An 18,105-nucleotide genomic window follows, 5' to 3' on the forward strand; every position below is an offset into this window, starting at 1 on the left:
TATAATTAATTAGTTTTAATTAATTCAAGGACACTTTCTTAGGTTTAATTAATTTAAGGGCTGAGGGGATCAACATTGGTGAATTCTCAAACATTAAAATTCTTACATACCAAAAGCTAAAGTGAAACAAATACTAATAATGAAAGCATCATTGCAATTTTTCTAACACGTATTACCCTTTTCCTTCTCAGAGACTAGGGAAGCAGAACCAAGTGATGCTCCGTTACTAACTCTTTACTTAATGATGCTGTCCACAGTGTCCACTCAGCTCTTGTGCTGCCCGTGTGCTCCTAGAGACTTTGGCCTTGCAGTGGTGCCTATCCTTCCGGGATAGACCCTGTAAACTGATATTTCGTTATTTAGCTTCTCACTGATTTTGATCATCTAAATAAGAAAAACAGGTTTCTGTGGAAAATAACATAATCGAGTTTGTTCAATTAAAACCCTTCTAATTTCATATAATTTCTAAGTTGGCTGCTTGGCCCAATGATGGGTTTGCATTCTTCCTGACCGTAACATACAAAAGCCATTTCTAGAGCAGTTTTAAAGGCATGTAAGCCTGTGTGTGGATGTTGTTAGCCTAACTCGGACACCTCAATTAGTGGGTATACCCTGATAGCCCTGCTAGGAAAAGGACTGTTGTGTTTTGCCTGGGTATAAGAATTCTCTTTCTGGGTTTTCTGGGTGTTTAATTTTGTTAAGGGTAGTTGCTAAAATGAAGAAAATGGTTAAAATGTATCATATGATTTTTGTATAGTGATAGGTAGAAAATTAATGTTATTGGTTAAAGCTCAAGTCTGAAGATACATACTTACACACACACAAACACGAAATATGAACACATATTTTACGAACATGTACTATAAACGTGTTGTATCTTGATAAGTACCTTTCAGATCAGGGGAGGTGGACATTTCTAAATAGCCTAATTAAAAACTGAAGAAAAATATTGCCTTAATTTTTCTTCTGTATCTCTTCTCATAGTTAGACATCAATGTTTTTGTTTCAAAAACAATAATGTTGTGCTTTTTAATCTACAGGTGGGGAATCCCACACTCTTACTATGAAGACCTTGGTCTAGCCATTTCTGTGGAGACTCTGAGTATGCACAAGCATCCTTGTGAGCCCACTGTCTGGGCTGATTTAAGCCTTGAGAAGTACAGCGATGATAACACCCATTTTCCAACGTAAAAGACAGCAGGGCAAATGTGTGGGCCAGGAGGATGATGCTTTTATAAGGGTGGCACTATCAATATTTTAGTGATTGTTTTTAACCATAAAGGAAATCTAAAAGGCTCTGAATAGTTTCAAGTCTTCTTTGTTTTAATACTGACAGAATACAATATCAAAGATGAACCTTAACATGATAACACCATCATAGAACCGTTTACTCCACAACTGACTACTTTAGACGTTTTAATTTGCCAACTCCCTTAGAGATTTTGTTATTTTACAGCAGAAAACAGTGTTTTAAAAGGAAAAGAAAATGATTTCACAAAAGTCGACAACAATGAACAGGGCAGAGGGCAAACACACCTGGAGCAGTTTAAATCCCCACAGCATGCTCTGTTAGATCTGGAGTAAATATCTCTCTACATCTGTCTAAAGTGCCTGACCGCTGAGCAAGCCAAGCACCTGATTGGTGGGTAATCAGCAAAAGTGAAAAACACATCTAGAGGAAGATCCCGAGGCTCCAGATGAAAACCTACTCGGTGAAATGCTAATTTATTGTAATCCAGTACAAGTTATGCAAAGGGAACAGAAAGGGGCTTTAAAATAATTTCTTACACTGTTCCCTCATTGGACTTCGCCAGTTTAACCAGACTAGCTGGCCAGTTAGCTCCGGGATTCTCTTGCCTCCCAGGCGGGGACCGCTGGCACTCTGAAACACACCTGGCTTCTACCTGGGTGCAGGGGTTCTGAACCCAGCTTCCCACGCTTGCGCACAAGCCCCTTGCCAACTGAGCCACCTCCACAGCACAGGTGCTCTGCTAACTGGCAATCCTCACCACTGCTCACCAGATTCACAAAGGGATGCTCTGTTGATGAGACACACCCAGAGGAAGCAGGATCTCGGAGAATCGCACAGGTCTGCGCCTACCTGCCCGGTCCACCTGCTGGGGCTTGGGACTCGAAACAGGAAAAATACAGAGCAGCTAACATGGGTCCCTAAATGGTTTCCTCGTTTGTCGCTTCACATCCAATACTATAGGAATTTTTATCTGAATTTATAAATGACCCTTTTATTACTCAGCTTCTTGGATCAATTAAGAAATGATAGTGATTGATATTTTAAGTGCTTTTAGAGAAATAATAATAACGCATTCTGGTAATATGCAGAATTAAAAGCCCAAAGCATACCAAGGGCTCTGACTCGATGATTTTCAGCAGTTAAGCGTCACTTCAAACAGTATCAGTAAGCCTATCGTGTACACCTACGCGATAGAGTCGGCCACTGGCGAGTGCAAACGTAGCGCATCTTATTCTGAATAATGCAGTGTTTAAGGTATCTCGAAAAAGGCACGCTTCAAAATTAACAACAGCTGGGACAACAGCCTAGTGACAAGAGTGCTTGCTGCTCTTGCAGAGAACCCAAGTTCAGCTCCTAGCACCCACAGCGGCTGGCTCACAACCACTGTGATTCCAGCTTCGGGGGACCCAAAGCCAAGTGTCCTCTCTTGGTCTCCACAGGTGTCTGCAAGCACTTCCTCATTTACACACTCACACACAAAGGTAGATAAATGAAACAAAAAAAGTTGGGGATGATGGTGTGTGCCTTGAGAAAGGGAGGCAGGTCAGTCAAGAGTTCAAAGTCATCCTCAGCTTCAGAGTTGAGTTCAAGGCCAGCTAGGCTATAAAAGGTCCTGTCTCAAGAACTAGTTGTTCAGACTGTATTGCTGAGAACACCACACCTGTTGCTTGAAAGGAGTAAAGAAGCCGAGTGGGAACTGACCTGGAGGCTTCCTCCCAGCCTTCAGAATGCTGGAGGAGAAGGGCGTCAGCGGTCTTATCCAGTGGGAAGCCAAATGAGTGTGATGGGGAGGGTATCCAGCTACTCTCTGATGGGTAGTAGGGTCTGCTCCACAAGAGGGACTGCAAACCTAGCTAAACCCCCATGGCTGAGGATGGCTTAGGCCCTAGGGTAGACTTAAAACTGTTGGTTATGTCTATATGAGTGAGTATATACCATGTGTGCTTCTGGGATAGCAGAAGGGGAGGAGGGAAGGCGCTACAGGGGAAGATACAAAGTGAATAAAGTGTAATTAATAAAAAAAAAAAAACCTGTTGGTTAGCTGGATAGTCACGGTCTCAAGCTGCCTTCTAAATAGTTATGCTTATTCCCATAGACAAATGCTGCTTTACCCGGAAAAGCTCCTCTGTGCAATGAGTAGTGGTGAGTGCAGAGGCACACATCTGCTCAAGGTTCTGTGGGTAAGAGTTGAATGCTCAACCCTAAAGGAGACATTTATACCCTCTCTAAGACTCAGGAACATGACATGGCAGAAGGTGGGGCGGAAAGAACGTAAGAAGAAGGGCTGTGACCTGTGACGGTTTGTCTCCTGGGCGTGGCAACGTTAACCAATGCAGTCAGTGACTGCCCCCCCCCCCCCCCCCCGCAGCTACAGCTGCTCACAATGGGCCAGCACAAGACTCAGCCTATCAACAGTCAATCATGGTAGAGTTTAAAGGCCTCTGCCCCTTCCTGATCAATTATTGGCTACTGGTGAATTCCAGGGAGGAACAGTCATTGTCTCCAGCTCTACTCCCACTGAGAAGCCACCAGGTCTCAGTGATAGTTCCAAACCCGTTTACACAGATGATCCTGGTTAAGCTCAGTAATTCTCAAACAAAACAACAACAACAACAAAACAAAACAAAAAAAAACAAAGTCATGAGTATAAGAAAGGGTCTTTAAGGAAGGAGGGAGAGGGTGAAAATAATGCAGGGAGAGTAGAGAGGGGTAACAGTAATTAGCATGCATGCTCTACATGTATGATACTGTCAAAAAAGAAAGTCAAGAATGGTAAAAAAAAAAAAAAGCCTACTGAAGTTCTGTAGCACAGATTAGATAAACCTGGGAGTCTGCTTCGAGCTATCCTACCCATTCTAAAGCAAACCAAGTGGCATTTGGCCCACTGCCAGACCCCAGCAACAAATGCCTTCACTGCTCTGCTTGCGTACTTAACTGTGTTAGGAAATAGGACCGTGCTCCCAGAGACCGGCACATTCAAAGTGATACAGCGCAAGGTAAGAAGGAACACCAGCCGAGAAGCCACTCTGGAAGGTGTGTGTGGGGGGTGACAAAGAGCCACACCGTCAGAGGCCAGCAAAGCTGCAGCCACACACTGCCCAGGCCTGCAGAGCTTAGATGTATCAAAAAAGCAGTGGGATGCTCTTTAGAAAATTGTAGAGAGAAGAGTGTCTTGACAATTCTTTTTGAAAGCTTCATTCTGCAGCTAGATTGGTAGAGACAGAATACCCAGGAGTACTTGAGAGTAGAAAGCAACTAGACGATGGTGCTGGAGATGTTGGCAAGACCGGGCTAGTGAGACACTGAAGAGAAGATCTGGGACTCAGAATCTGTTTTTACCTGATAGGTCCGATGGCGTTTGTAAGGCAGGGTCCAGGTAAAGGCTGCTTTGGGGAACAACTGTAGGGAGACTCCTGGAGTGGGGTGTGGGAGAGTAGTATCAGAGGAACATATCACAAGGTTACAACTGTAACCTTGTGATATGTATTTTGTATCCTAAGTAGACACATCATGGAGGCAATTGAATGCTGCTCTGAGATCTCCACTAATCTTGACAGCTGGGACTCAGTGCACCATCATCAGCAGAGGTTTGAAAGTGATTTCAAACCACAGTAGTGTACCTGGAAGTTTCACGAAGCCATTTGCAATTCTGCTGGCTAGCTTTCCAGAGTCACAAGAACAAAACGATAGTGCCCCACTCTGCCGAAGGCAGTGAAGATATCACTCAAGATAAGGACAGAGGAGAGCTGTCAGATACGGCACAGGGGAGGCATGCTGGAGGAAAGGAGAGATGTCCTAACGATAGCCAAGGCAGAGGCACTGGAAAATATTAACACGGTGCTCTGCTTGCTGCAGAAGGTGGGGGAGGGGGAGGTGTGTGTGAGACAGCACTGTGGGGCTTAAGAGGACCAGAGGTACTAAGGGAGGTTTAAACCTAGTGCTGTTGATTCGGTGGAGGGGCAACTTGATGGTGTGCACCTGGAGGAGGGAGGTAAGCGAGCAAGATGGAAGGAGAAGGACTTAGAGCACATGTAGGACCTCCCCACCCACCGCGCTCAGGAAAGTCACGCTGCATGCCTTACATGCAAATAGCTGCTACATATGGAGGCATCTGAGAAGAGGGCATCGGGGCTGTTTCCAGCTTCTGGCTATTACAATAAAGCTGCTATGAACATGGTTGAGCAAATGTCCTTATTGTGTACTTGAGCATTTTTTGGATATATGCCTAGGAGTGGTATGGCTGGATCTTGAGGAAGCGCTATTCCTAGTTGTCTGATAAAGCGCCATATTGATTTCCAGAGTGGTTGTACAAGTTTACATTCCCACCAGCAATGGAGGAGGGTTCCCCTTTCTCCACATCCTCTCCAGCATGTGTTCTTACTTGAGTTTTTGATCTTAGCCATTGTGATGGGTATAACGTGAAATCTCAGGGTCGTTTTGATTTTCATTTCCCTGGTGATTAGGACTGTTGAGCATTTCTTTAAGTGTTTCTCTGCCATTCGAAATTCCTCTATTGAGAATTATCTGTTTAGCTCTGTACCCCATTTTTAAATTGGATTACTTGATTTGTTGTTATTTAACCTCTTGACTACTTTATATATTCTGGATATTAGCCCTCTGTCAGATATAAGGTTGGTGAAGATCCTTTCCCAGTCTGTAGGCTGTTGTTTTGCTCTGACGACAGCATCCTTTGCTTTACAGAAGCTTTTCAGTTTCATGAGGTCCCATTTATTGATTGTTGCTCCTAGGGCCTGTGCTGTTGCAGGGAATCTTATGAAAGAAGAGAGAGATAGAAAGACCTGGAGGGGACAGCAGCCTCACAAAGAGAGCAAACAGGACTAAAAAAATCTGGGCTCAGGAGTCTTTTCTGAGACTGATACTCCAACCAAGGACCATGCATGGAGATAACCTAGAGCCCCTCCACAGATGTAGCCCATGGCAGCTCAGTGTCCAAGTGAGTTCTCCAGTAAGAGGAACAGGGACTGTCTCTGACATAAACTCAGTGGCTGGCTCTTTGATCACTTCCCCCTGAGGGGGAAACAGCCTTACTAGGCCACAGAGGAAGACAATGCAGCCAGTCCTGATGAGACCTGATAGACTAGGGTCAGATGGAAGGGTAGGAGGACCTCCCCTATCAGTGGACTGGGGTGTGTCTGTGGCATAGGAGTAGAAGAGGGAGGGAGAATGGGATTGGGTGGGGATGAGGGAGGGGGCTACAGCTAGGGTACAAGTGACTAAACTGTAATAAACAAACAAATAAATAAAAGAGGTCATTTGGAGACAAGACAAAGAGCGCAAGCATATTGTGAGCTAGTAAATCTAGTGTGTATCACATGTCTCAGTGAGTGTCTACACACATTTGAGCACCCTGAGAAAGAACAAGGCAGCAGAGAGGAGTGATTGAGGTCCATCTTACATGGCGCTCTACCTGCTTGAAGACTGGATTTTTGAGTCACTGAATACTGAGCCCTGCCCGCTGGTTGTCAGTGACTTGCTGGTGACATCCCTCTCCTGTGCTAACCTTGACAAGTTTCATCCACCATCTGTCTTTCTGCTTTAGCCCTGGCCTCTGGGCTGTGCTTCTCAGTGCAGCAGCACTCATCCAGTCCACCTGTCTTTTGCGCATGGGTCTTACTACCTCAGATACACGCTAAGCTTTGGATGGGGTCAAGCATCTCACAGTAAAGCGCCACTGTCTCTTCCAGTGTGAAAAATCTCCTATTAGATACGAGGTAAATACTTAGTGCCTGCATGTTGACCGATTTATCTTTTTAGAGCTGAATGGCTAATAAAATGTTTTATGCAGCAATTCCCCAGCTAATAGAATATGCACAATTCTTCTTGGCACCTGCTGGGCATTTCTGGGAGACGCTGAAATCATTCATCAATTTTCTCCTCTATGTGTTATTCAATTAGTTTGTCTAGGGTGCAATCTAGAAGGAGTATCATCAAGAGCATAATAGCCAGTTGCGTGCAAGCTCTCCTGCTGCCCATGTCTGCAGCTGGGCCTCACAGAAAGGCTCTTGTCCAGGTGAGCGCCAGGCTCTTGAGTCACACGCAGGCTCTGCTCTAAGGAGAATGAAAGACTGAGGCACTAGGTGCTACTGTTTTCTGTAACACAGTGATGAACGTAAAATCAGTTTGCTGATGTAGTTAGTGGAAAAATAATATTGTTACTATAATTAGAGAAGCGTCATAGACAGCCCATGTCGCCCTCTCTTGGACTGAATGGTCAGAACTGAGTGCTTAGGTGCACAGAATTTCTAGGTTATTGGCTTTGACAAAGCATATATCTAATTATTAACACTTAAAAGCAACTGAGCTATTGGATATAATTATTATATTTAAGTTAGACTACAAACACCACTCACACGTGTTTCTTGTAATTAGTGACCACACTATCACACAGTAATGACCTTTCATTTTACCCATCAGATCGCCATGTCAAGTTAATGAGTTATCGATCCAAATATCATTTAATCAAACATCCCAACTGCACATGGCTTTCTTTAGAACAACTTTGTAGAAATAAGTAACATTAACTATTATAATTTTTAAAGATATTTTTAAAGATAGGGCCTCAAGGTAGCCCGGGAAATCCTCCAAATCTTTATGTAGCAAAGAATGAACCGGAACCGCCGATCCTCCTGCTTTTGTCCCATGAGTGCTGGGATTTACAGGCATGTGTCATCCACCGTGCCTTAGTGTTGTCCTAGTATTGAACCCAGGGCTGTGTGAGTGCGCGCTAGGCAAGCACTCTGTCAACTCAGCTGAGCCATACTCCCAGCCCGATTATTCTAAAGTCTTATCATTCTATTCTGGAGCTATTGACAAGGTGAACTATTTCGTTTGCCTGTGAAATACACACATTGACAAAGATAAAATCAAACACAATGAAATACATTAAAAGAGACTTCAAATTCTACAGTGAATGCAACCTATGATAAAAACCATCATTAGGCACATTTCTTGACTGAATTAGCATTAAGCAAGCTGCTAGTGGAATCCTAGGCGTCCTTCCGAGACGCCACTTTTCAGAGCTTGTGCCAAAGACTACCGCTGTGCGTGAGCAACAGTAAACCTCGCCAGCTTTCTTCAAGATTTCTCTCTAGTCCTCTAACACACATGGATTATTTTCAGAGTGGTCCCACAGATTAGACGGTACTTAGTGAGGAAACAGCAGTTTAAACTGTCCATTCAAAGAATAAATACAGACAACTTTGAAGTAATTTTACATTTAACAATAAACTGGTATTCATTGATGGTTTTAAGGGTTCTTAAACACAGAACAAAATATTCTACGAAGTTTTTTTTTTCATTGTTTTAATCACTAAGAAAAAATATTTTTTCTCTGAGAAGCCTTTTCTTCCCCACAGAGGCAATATTCCCTAAAATGGAGATTAATAAGCAATTAATGACTCAGACTTGACTCAATATTGCAAGTGTGCTAGTATAATATCTTGATAAATATAAGAATTTTGAGAGCCAAAAATTAAAGACTTTGATGTGTGTAAGATCAATAGACGTGACTTATCACTATTTAATATCAGTTTTAATTTTTAAATGCCATGTTCCAGTGGAAAAAAGTTTACTGCAAAAAAATTGAAATTCCAAGAAAGAATCCAGACAAAAGAAACAAACTTTATATTAAAGCGCTGTTAAGAGGTCATACTTACGCTGCGACCTCCTCCTTCGACAGGCCTTTGAAGTTCTGCTCCACGTAATTATCTATGTCATCTTTTTCTTTGAGCAGCTGAGCCCTAAGTGGAATAGAGAGAAACAGTAAAGTACTGTCTGACCAGTGTGAGAAGCTTCCAAATACACAAAAAGCTACCAGGAGGGAAGCCATGTTTGGTAGAGGGGAATGCGTCTGCGGTGAGCTGTAGCCTTAAGTGGCTTGAATCATTTCCAAATAACTGCAGATAGGGAAGATGGGGAAGAACGGATCCAGCGAGGAAAGGAGGCACATCAGCCACAGATCCCATGCTGGAGCAGCGCTGTTTTCTCTCAGAGCTCGCGGGGCCCCTTCCCACCACTGGCTGCTGCAGAGGGACTCTTGCTATTTTCTTTGGTATAGGGCCTCGAGTCAAGAACAACTGTTTGATTCACATGTGTTAAACATGTTTGCTCCAAACTTTGCCAAGGAACTCTGATTGAAAAGTTTTATTTTTTCCCCCAATTGTTCTGTTTGTCTTGTTTTTCAGACAAATGTCGTTCTGCAGCTGCATCCAGCCCTGTCTCCCAGCTGCTGCCACCTCCTGAGCGCAGCTCGCTCAGAGGTGGCCCATCATGCCCTACTATAAACCTGCTTGGGTGTTTTTTATCCTTAAATCACATACACATCTCAAGTTGTTGAGAGTCAGGATGCAGAAAATTTAAAACAGACTTTATTGAAAAATACGTTCGTATTAACATCCTCTGTATTAGTAAAAACAAATACAGCTCAGGTTTCCAGAACGCTGTGTGTATGGCACTAAACATCCCTAAAGTTATGTTTTACATATAGAATACTTAATAAAGAATGTTTGTAAAAACCCTTCCCTAAATAGTAACAATAAACATATTTTGTTTAATAATATTCTTTTCAAAAATCCATCTGCTCCTTGGGAAGTGACAATCACTGTGTTTATTGCTCACTTTGAAAAAAAATATGTAATCTTAATCACTGCAAAAAGCCAGACAGAACAAGCTTTTCGGATTTTGTAAATATTTCAGAACTTAAAGAACATACACACGCTTGTGTGCATAAGCACACACCAGGCACTTATTAAACATTTCTCAGCTAAGAATATCCATATCGGTTTTGTTATGTGTTTCCTTTGGTCCAGGGGCTTTGGTCTTTCCAAGAAATACTAAAGATGAGAGCCAAGAACAAATAAGTCTTGTAATAATGTAGTCATTATACTGTGCAGGAATTGGCACAAATGCACAAAAAGAAAATAGCCAAACATACATATGCAAATGATTTCTAGTAAAAAGTAGTACATATATTCTAATAGTCAATACACTAACAAAGGGCAACTTCAAAGTATCTCGGTATCTGTCAATATGCATAAATATGATAAATGCCTCAATGTCTTATTCTGGATTTTTGACAACTGCAGTAGCTTGGTAGCCATTCAGCAGCAGCAGCACTGTAGCGATGAATTTTCAGATCCCATTGTCATTTCGTCAACTAAATCTTGTCTGCCAACCTACCCTACTAGGAGCAGCATAGCCCTCCAAAACAGAAGTCAGTATTTGACACTCTGTGAGATAAAAGCCCATATGTTTCTGTCCTAAAGCTCCTGCTTTATCCTCTCTGTGCCTATCTGAAAAAGAAGACATCTTGAAACTATGTAAAAAATATAAAATAATTTCATAGGAAATAAAACACTTAAATGACCACCAGCTTGGAAAATAAATATATTCGTTATATTTGATTGAGGCTCACGAAGCATTTCAAAGCAAGGAATCAGAATATTTGACCATAAAAATGTTATTATTCCTTTTTTTGACACAACTGTACCCTGTGGGAAAAGAAACATGAAACAAGGACTATACCTTGGGATTTTTCCTTTAGAGCATGGCAGCTTCTTCTTGGCTAAAGCTGCAAGCGTTGTGCGAGTCACAGGAAGTGGGGGAAAGGTGGTCATTGGAGACTGCAAAATATAAACAGAAATGGCTGTTTTAAAAGGTGAAGTCATCAAAGACTACTTGAAGGTAACATCATTAGCAATGTACTTTGTGTTGTCTGAGATGAGGTGTCTCTGTATTCTGCAGGCTGCGTCTCTCATCTCTTCTACTGTCTGTCCTTTGGACAACTGTCTACCTCTACTGCAGAGTGGCTTAGGAAAAAATCCACCAAATGCAATGATGGTTCAGCTCTGTCAATAGTTCTGTTAAGGGACATGGTTGCAATGCAAGAATGCAGTCTCTCTGACGAGCTGTGGGTTTCCAGGATTCATGGTTTGCTTTCCTGTTATAAAATGATTGAAAATATATCAAACTTTGTTTTTTTTCTAGAAACCTTAACACTCACAAATAGAGGATTTTCTCATAATGATAGATGCTAAGAGTGATACTCAGTAAGGAGGCAGCCCCTGAGGAGGAAGAAAGCCAAAACTCGTAATGTAGCAAATCATGTCAAAATGTATTGGTTTTAAAAAGTGTTTAAAACAACTTTCCTCACTCCTTATATGTGTCAAGAATTTGAATAGTGTGCAAAGGGGCAGCTTTACTTTGATGCTTAATGACTGGGACCTCTTCTGTAAGCTCAGAAGCTTAAGTAACCCAACTAGGGACAGGACTTATCTCCACTCATCTCCACTGATACCACAGGCTGTCAGCTGGGCCCGAGCATAGCTGCCTTCCAGAGCGCACACATGTAGTGTGTCAGGTTTTCTCATTGCGTAGCAGCCTCAGGAGTGCTCAGGGCCAACACGGGGCTCCAAAGGCAAGTACCTCAATGAAATGTCAAGAAGTTGAGTCCCTCTTAGGCTAGGGCCTACTTTCCTGTACTAATAGGTCTGTCCAGGTACAGGGCATGTGAATACAGAACCATCCACCTGACAGAGACTGGCCTAGTCATACTTCAAGAACAGGATGTTCAGCAGGAGAGATGATAGTAGCCATTTATTTATTTATTCATTCATTCATTTATACTTCATTGTGCCACAGTTCTGAGCACTGAGAAAGGAAAGTCAGTCAAGTCCTTTAATCCTTGTCCCCAGAGAAAGCCAGGTGGACCCTGGTACCCAGAGGTCCTGCAGGAGAAAGGGTCTGACAAGGCTCTCAGCTGCAAGAGTCCACCTTCTACCAAGTGCTCCCGATGTCATCCCACTGTGTGCACCAGCTTTGACTCTAACACTTTCTCAGCCACCCGAAAGGCTGCTTCTAAGTTTCCAATCGATTCTCGCCATCATTTTGTACCTCTGTAAGCTGTAGTAAAACCATCAACTTAGGCCCTGAATATTCAACAGATTATGTGAGGGACACCGTCCAAGGTGCCCAAGACTCAACATCCAGCAAAAAAAGAAAGATTTCTGACCTCATGAAATTTCCATTATGGGAGTGGTTAACTGAGAAAAGTAGAGAGAGGTTACATAAGCAAGATAAATAATATAGAGTGATTAAAAAAACAGACTTCATAGGGAAACAACACAAATGCTAAGCAATAGTGGGGGCAAAGAAGGTGAGAAGGCAAAGAAGTTAAAATTAGGAACCAGAGTCTTGAAGTTGCTGTAGAAACTCCCATCCCCCCCATTGACATGAAAATGACGCGGCCACTCTTCCTACTGTAGGTCCTCCAGATACAGGGCCCACCCTGGTTCCTTTTGGGATGACACAATCTTAGCTTCACGTTGAAAGGTTTACCATGGCTTCTCCCAAGTTTACCTCACAGAGAAAGGAATGTGAGGATGCAGAAGGCTCCTAGAGAGGCGTCTGTGAATCTGGCAGGAGAGGTGGTTGGAGGAAGTGGAGCTGGGAGATGTAATCAGACCTAAGCTGGAAGATGAACCTATAGACAGTGAAGGCTACAGCGTCACGGCATGATGGGACTGGTGCAGGGGCGAGGAAACACTAAAATCTTGAGGGGAAGTCGTGTGAAAGTCAGTATTGATAGGGGTGGTCTCATGTTTCTCAAAAGACTATCATATTGGACTAAAACGTGTTTTCATAATTAAAGAGAGAATTTAAATACAGATTAGCAATTTATTTTTGAGAGACTAGAATCCCATCACCCTGTTTATGCAGATACGATTAACAACATGAACCATGTGCATTTATAGCCTGTGCATAGTCATGCAGTTAAAACACACAGTCTAAACAGAAAGGTTTTGTTTGTTTGTTTGTTTTCTGCAGAATAAGCAACAGAAGTGGTTGGCGTTACAATGGATAACCTCATCACATGATGACTTAACTCTCTATTAACTTTAATAGATCTGATTTTCTTTTCGGTCAAATCCATAGCAACCATTTGGTTTACCTGACTTAATGAATTTATTCAATCAAAGCGTTAAACATTAGATGCGTTAAGAAGTTTTGACTAAGAGAGGACAACCTCACGGACGTGCTTGAAGGAACCCTGAAAAGCTCCCCAAACCCAACTTCCAGAAGCTTACTCCAGACTCTCTACTCCAGAGAGTTCGGTGTTACAGAGTGCATATGAATGACCCTACCTATTTGTCCCTGGAGGATTTTTATGGGGAATGAATACAACAGCCACCATGTCCTCAGCACATCCTGAGGCCCCATTCTGCTTTCCAGGGCGTGATAGATTGGGCACTGGAGACAGGAAATGCACACAGTTGCAGAGGCTTTTTAAAAGATTCACCAAGGAGCTTTTCAAACGCTAGGCAGATGTGGCTGTGTGCAAATGATGGAGCAGTGTCCAGAAGCTCCAGCGGGGCCAGCGTACCCCACCAAGGAACACGTATCCTTGCGACCCCTCAAAGTGGGCCTTCCAGCATGCTACACAGAAACAAGCTGGTTAGCTGAATTTTTCCAGAAAATGTAAGCATATAATGAAATCAAATGCAAATGATATACATGGAAAAGAATGTGTCTTCTTTGTCACACAGATCAACTGTGATTTTTTTTTTTCAAATTCTAAGTCAGCGTTTCCCACCATTAAAGTTTCAGCTGCCAGTTCCTTCATTTTGCTCTCCTCTGATCTGAGAACACGAGCAGCAGGAACACCTTTACTCTTAAATTTAGTTTAATGTAAGTATTGCAAGCCCTGCTGGCAAGCCTCAAGGCACAACCTCTGAATGAGGGGTGGTCAGAGCTGAATTATAAAGTGGGGGAAAAGTTATTAACTGCATGTTGGGAAAACGTCACTCAACACATCTGCAGTGGAGAAGAGAAGCTAAGCATTAGGGTGATGTCTAGCAGGCTCTCCTTGGCTCTAAACCAGTCTTACCACACCTATGATTGCTAGGCGAAGGTATTTTGTTTCCTGTAATCCATGTGTGGTCATCATTTCATCTAGTGATACAATAGTGTATAGTTTGAATTACATGCTTCATATCAGGCTTGAAAGATATGAAATATTCGGTGTGATCCTGCACCAAATTTCCCAAGTAACTGTCCTCCCTTTCCTGCCTTATCAGTTTGGTTTTGTGTATGTTTTTATTAAAGAAGGATGTAGCTGCATTCTCATAAGAACAGCAGCTGGGGAGAACAGAAGTGTGTGTGTGCGTGTGTGTGTGTGTGTGTGTGTGTGTGTGTGTGTGTGAATGCCAGTGTGTGTAGGGAGCTAGCAGTTTGTTCTGTTTGGAGAGTGACAAAAGCCTCTTGTTTGCTGAAACATGAGCCATTTTCCCATCATTCCCAGCCCTAGTGTTCTAACCTCAATTCAGCAATGAGGAATTTAGGCCATTCCTGTTGTGTACTATCTGACCTAGGTCAGCAGCAAAAATGCAAGCCATCCCCAAACTCTTGGCCATGAGGCTCTATCCCAACTCATTTCCACAGAAGAAAGCCACAGGAAGGCAATCACTCAGGTAAGGGAGAAGGAGGGTACCTCTCAGGCAGGTACCAAAGTGTGCCTAGTCCCTGGAACCCAGGCTGAAGCATTGGAGGACCCAGGGGCATTCCCCCCTCCCCTCTAGTGCCAGCGAGTGGGCAGTGTTCCCTGTGACACCACAGGGGCTGAGTCGAAGATCAAAAGGCTGCCTGGAGCCATTCCACAGTTGGTATTCAGAAAAGATTTGGCACATTCTTTGATCTGCTGGTTGGCACTCACATCAGCTGCTGTTACAGACTTTGAGTTTGGCCCCCACATACAAAGACAAATGAGAATGGAGAAGCAGAGGATAAAGGTTTGAGAGTGCTGGGTCAGGCTAAATGGGTCCCATAGTGGGAGTTTAAATTTCTGGCTCCCAAGTGAAACTCTTCAAAGAGTCTTCCTTCGGACACTCCCCCTTGAAATCCCCCCAACAGGAATCACAAAGGAGGGCAGATGACTGTATCCTTCACACAGGTGGCTTAAGGAAGGGCTGTCTTCATGACTCTTTCCAGGTCCAATCACTGTACAGTGAAAACTGAGATGAGAGAAACAAAGCCAACAAACCCAGCAAACAAATTTACTATGTATCACCAGGAGAAGTCAAAATAAACACAGCGTTTCCACCAATGACATAAAGTCATTCTTAAGATTTGAAACTTTTTATATAAGAATTCTTTAGCTACAAAAGATGAAGGAAACTACAAGATACATTTAGTAAATTATACTCCTTTCAAGAGCAAAAAGCAAGTTCACATAAATAAGTTTAAAAATTTGGACACTCCTAGCACTTTGCAATGGACAACTGGATAGGTTGTCCATAAATAGTAATCACAAATTTCCCACCACGTGACATATGTTAGTGATTCAATCAAAACACCAAGAAGAGATAGCCTTGGAAGGTAGGACATAGTTCATCCTACTCACATTTGCAGTCAACTGATTGTTTTAGGCTCTCAGGTGTCAGTCTCAACCATTAAGCAAAATGCAACAGCAAAGAAAAGAGAAAAAGTTAAAAATTACTCAGCAAAATAATTCAATTCCTCTGTACTCCCCAAGTAAAGAAACAAGACTCACTCATAAGTATTATGTACCGAGCATATATTTAAATGAACTAAAAAGTGAATTGTCCCAATTAGACACTATGAACCTAATCACTATTTCAACAAAATGCCCCCAAACACCTGAAACTTGTGTGTCCAACTCAGATGTGGTTCAGGAGAGTCAGTGCTTTTCTCTTACTTTAGTGAGACCAAGCTGTTTCTAATGACAGCTGAGAAGGGAGAATGCCTTCCATCCACCTCTGAACAGGCCTGGTATGCCTATGCTCAGATCTGTTTGTTTTTTCTTAGCGGACCAGCTGGTCTCAGACTAAGAAGAGCACCTTCTCATCCTCTAGAGAGAGGGTTGATCTGGAGATGAATAGAACGTGTCTTTTCTCTACGGAAGCTGGGGGCCCAGTAATAGGAGAAGGGGGTCCGGGAAAGGAAGAGCGGCCCACTCTCTTGTCCCCAGGCTTGCCCCACAAACCTCAGAAAACCGGTTCTGGGACTGTGGCTCTTTGTCCCCTGTCTTAGGTGCTTCAGGCGGTGGGTGCTGGACGCCGGCAGGCTTCTCTTTCCAGGGAAGTTGGCCTGGCTAGGAGCAGAAGGGGAAGCGGAAAGCGTCTCCAGGGAAACCCAGGGGAGCGGCGGGACCTATGGGGGCGGAGTTAGGCTAAAATGGGCTTTGGGATTGGATAGCGCGGAGGCGGTGCCTGGCGGTGGTGGGGGTGGGGAGCTTGCTAATGAGGGAGGATCTCGGTCCTCTATGGACACTCCCGGAGTTGAAGGGCCTTTTCAATTTGAGACTGTCCCCGAGTTGCTTCTTTTGGGGCACCTCTTTTTCTCAAGTATTTTTCAGTATTTCTCCTTTGTCCACGAGATTGATGCTAAATCCACAGATTGGCACCCAAGATCCCCATCAACTTGATCTGACTACCCATCGAAATAAAACCATTGACCTCAGCCTCCGGGGGTCGCATCCCCAGAAAAGACTGCCAAACTTGTTTCTAGAAATAGGACCCAACTTTGTGTTAAAAAGTCCAAGGTCTCTTAGAATTACTCTGTTCTTATTTCTCACTTCTGAAAACTCAGGAGTTTGATTTTTCCCTAACGGGTCATCCTCTTTCCCTTCCTCCCATCCTTCTGTCTTTTCTGACACTTGTACGCAGAAAAGTGAGCCTTCTTGTTCCTTCTCTCATCTATAGAATGGAGCTATCGCTTATTGCTTCTCCCGTAAAACCTCCCTGGGAAGCAAAGCTTCATTGATTGCTTATTGACACACATCAGATGAGTCAGCCACCAATCGCTACGTCACTTTAACGTCACGTAGCCAATCATACATTGAGTCTATCTAGAGTATAAGCATACAGCATAACTACTTTCCCATCCCCACGTCTGATTTTCTGCAACGAATCACTGCATTGTCTCCAACAATTAAGATTAGAGCACTGACTCAGCTGTTAGTCGTGAACATTCAGTTGGTCTCTACGGCTACTGGTATCCAGTGCTGCCCCCCGCCTCCCGTCCACACCTGGAAGGCCTCATCTGCACTCATGAATTCAGAAGCACCTTATCCTAACTCCATTTGCCCCAGTCGTGTGAAATCTCTCCCAGACTCTGCTCTGTGCTGATTTTCCGCATGGGAGATTTGTGAGTTCTGTTTACTGTCTTCCCACAGGTAAAGCTGGAGGTGCCTGCTTGGAATAAATGCGTGTTTGGATTTATGCCCCCAGCTTGCTGTCCTAGCTCAAAGAGAATTCTATGACTCATCCTTCTACTGAGCATGAGCTTCTTTAGAGAAAGAAAATGCACTCAGAGAGCTTTGCAAATGATAGAAAAAAATCAAACTGACTAATGAGAAAATAAAGAGGAAACAGTTTCTTCCACCTGAAAGGTGCTGACTTTCAGCTGTTCCTTTTCTGTAGGGGCGTGGGTCCTTCCGGAAGCACTGGGGGACTTGAGGACATGCTTATCTTTATCCACACAAAATTAATCTCTCTTTATTCCTTCCGCTTAGAGATGTTTAATTCTATTAGCCCATGTTCACTGTAAGTGTGAGCTCCGTGTGTCTCCCTAATTTCCTGCTTTAGTACAGAGGATGGGCACAGGGGTGGGGCATGTACTCACACAGGTTTTGAATTAACTGAACAAATGACAGGACAGACAGAAGTTCATCCAGTTGCTTCTCTCTCTTCCTCATCTAGAATTCGAAGGGGCTTGGGGAGCAGATACACGTGACCCCTGGAAGCTGTTACTGACCTACTGCCTCCAGAGTGTCTTCTGGCCTTTGCTCTCAAGATGGGTATTTAGGGTATGTCAAC

At 43.3% G+C, this 18,105-nt stretch overlaps 1 protein-coding gene across 1 annotated transcript in view; it reads right to left on the bottom strand.

Moving 5' to 3' along the window:
• Ttc29 (tetratricopeptide repeat domain 29) overlaps positions 1-16,357 on the bottom strand; it is a 179,423-nt gene extending 163,066 nt beyond the window's left edge. The window contains exons 1-3 of the mRNA XM_055609059.1: positions 16,272-16,357; positions 10,796-10,893; positions 8,929-9,012 (exon numbers count right to left, since the gene is read on the bottom strand). Coding sequence (XP_055465034.1) covers positions 8,929-9,012; positions 10,796-10,887 — 176 coding nt within the window. The 5' untranslated portion in view covers positions 10,888-10,893; positions 16,272-16,357. The remainder of the gene's footprint in view (positions 1-8,928; positions 9,013-10,795; positions 10,894-16,271) is intronic.
• Positions 16,358-18,105: the final 1,748 nt, after the last annotated feature.

The sequence above is a fragment of the Psammomys obesus genome, unplaced genomic scaffold, assembly GCF_907164565.1.
Source record: "Psammomys obesus unplaced genomic scaffold, mPsaObe1.curated_primary_1811, whole genome shotgun sequence".
Classification (NCBI taxonomy): domain Eukaryota; kingdom Metazoa; phylum Chordata; class Mammalia; order Rodentia; family Muridae; genus Psammomys; species Psammomys obesus.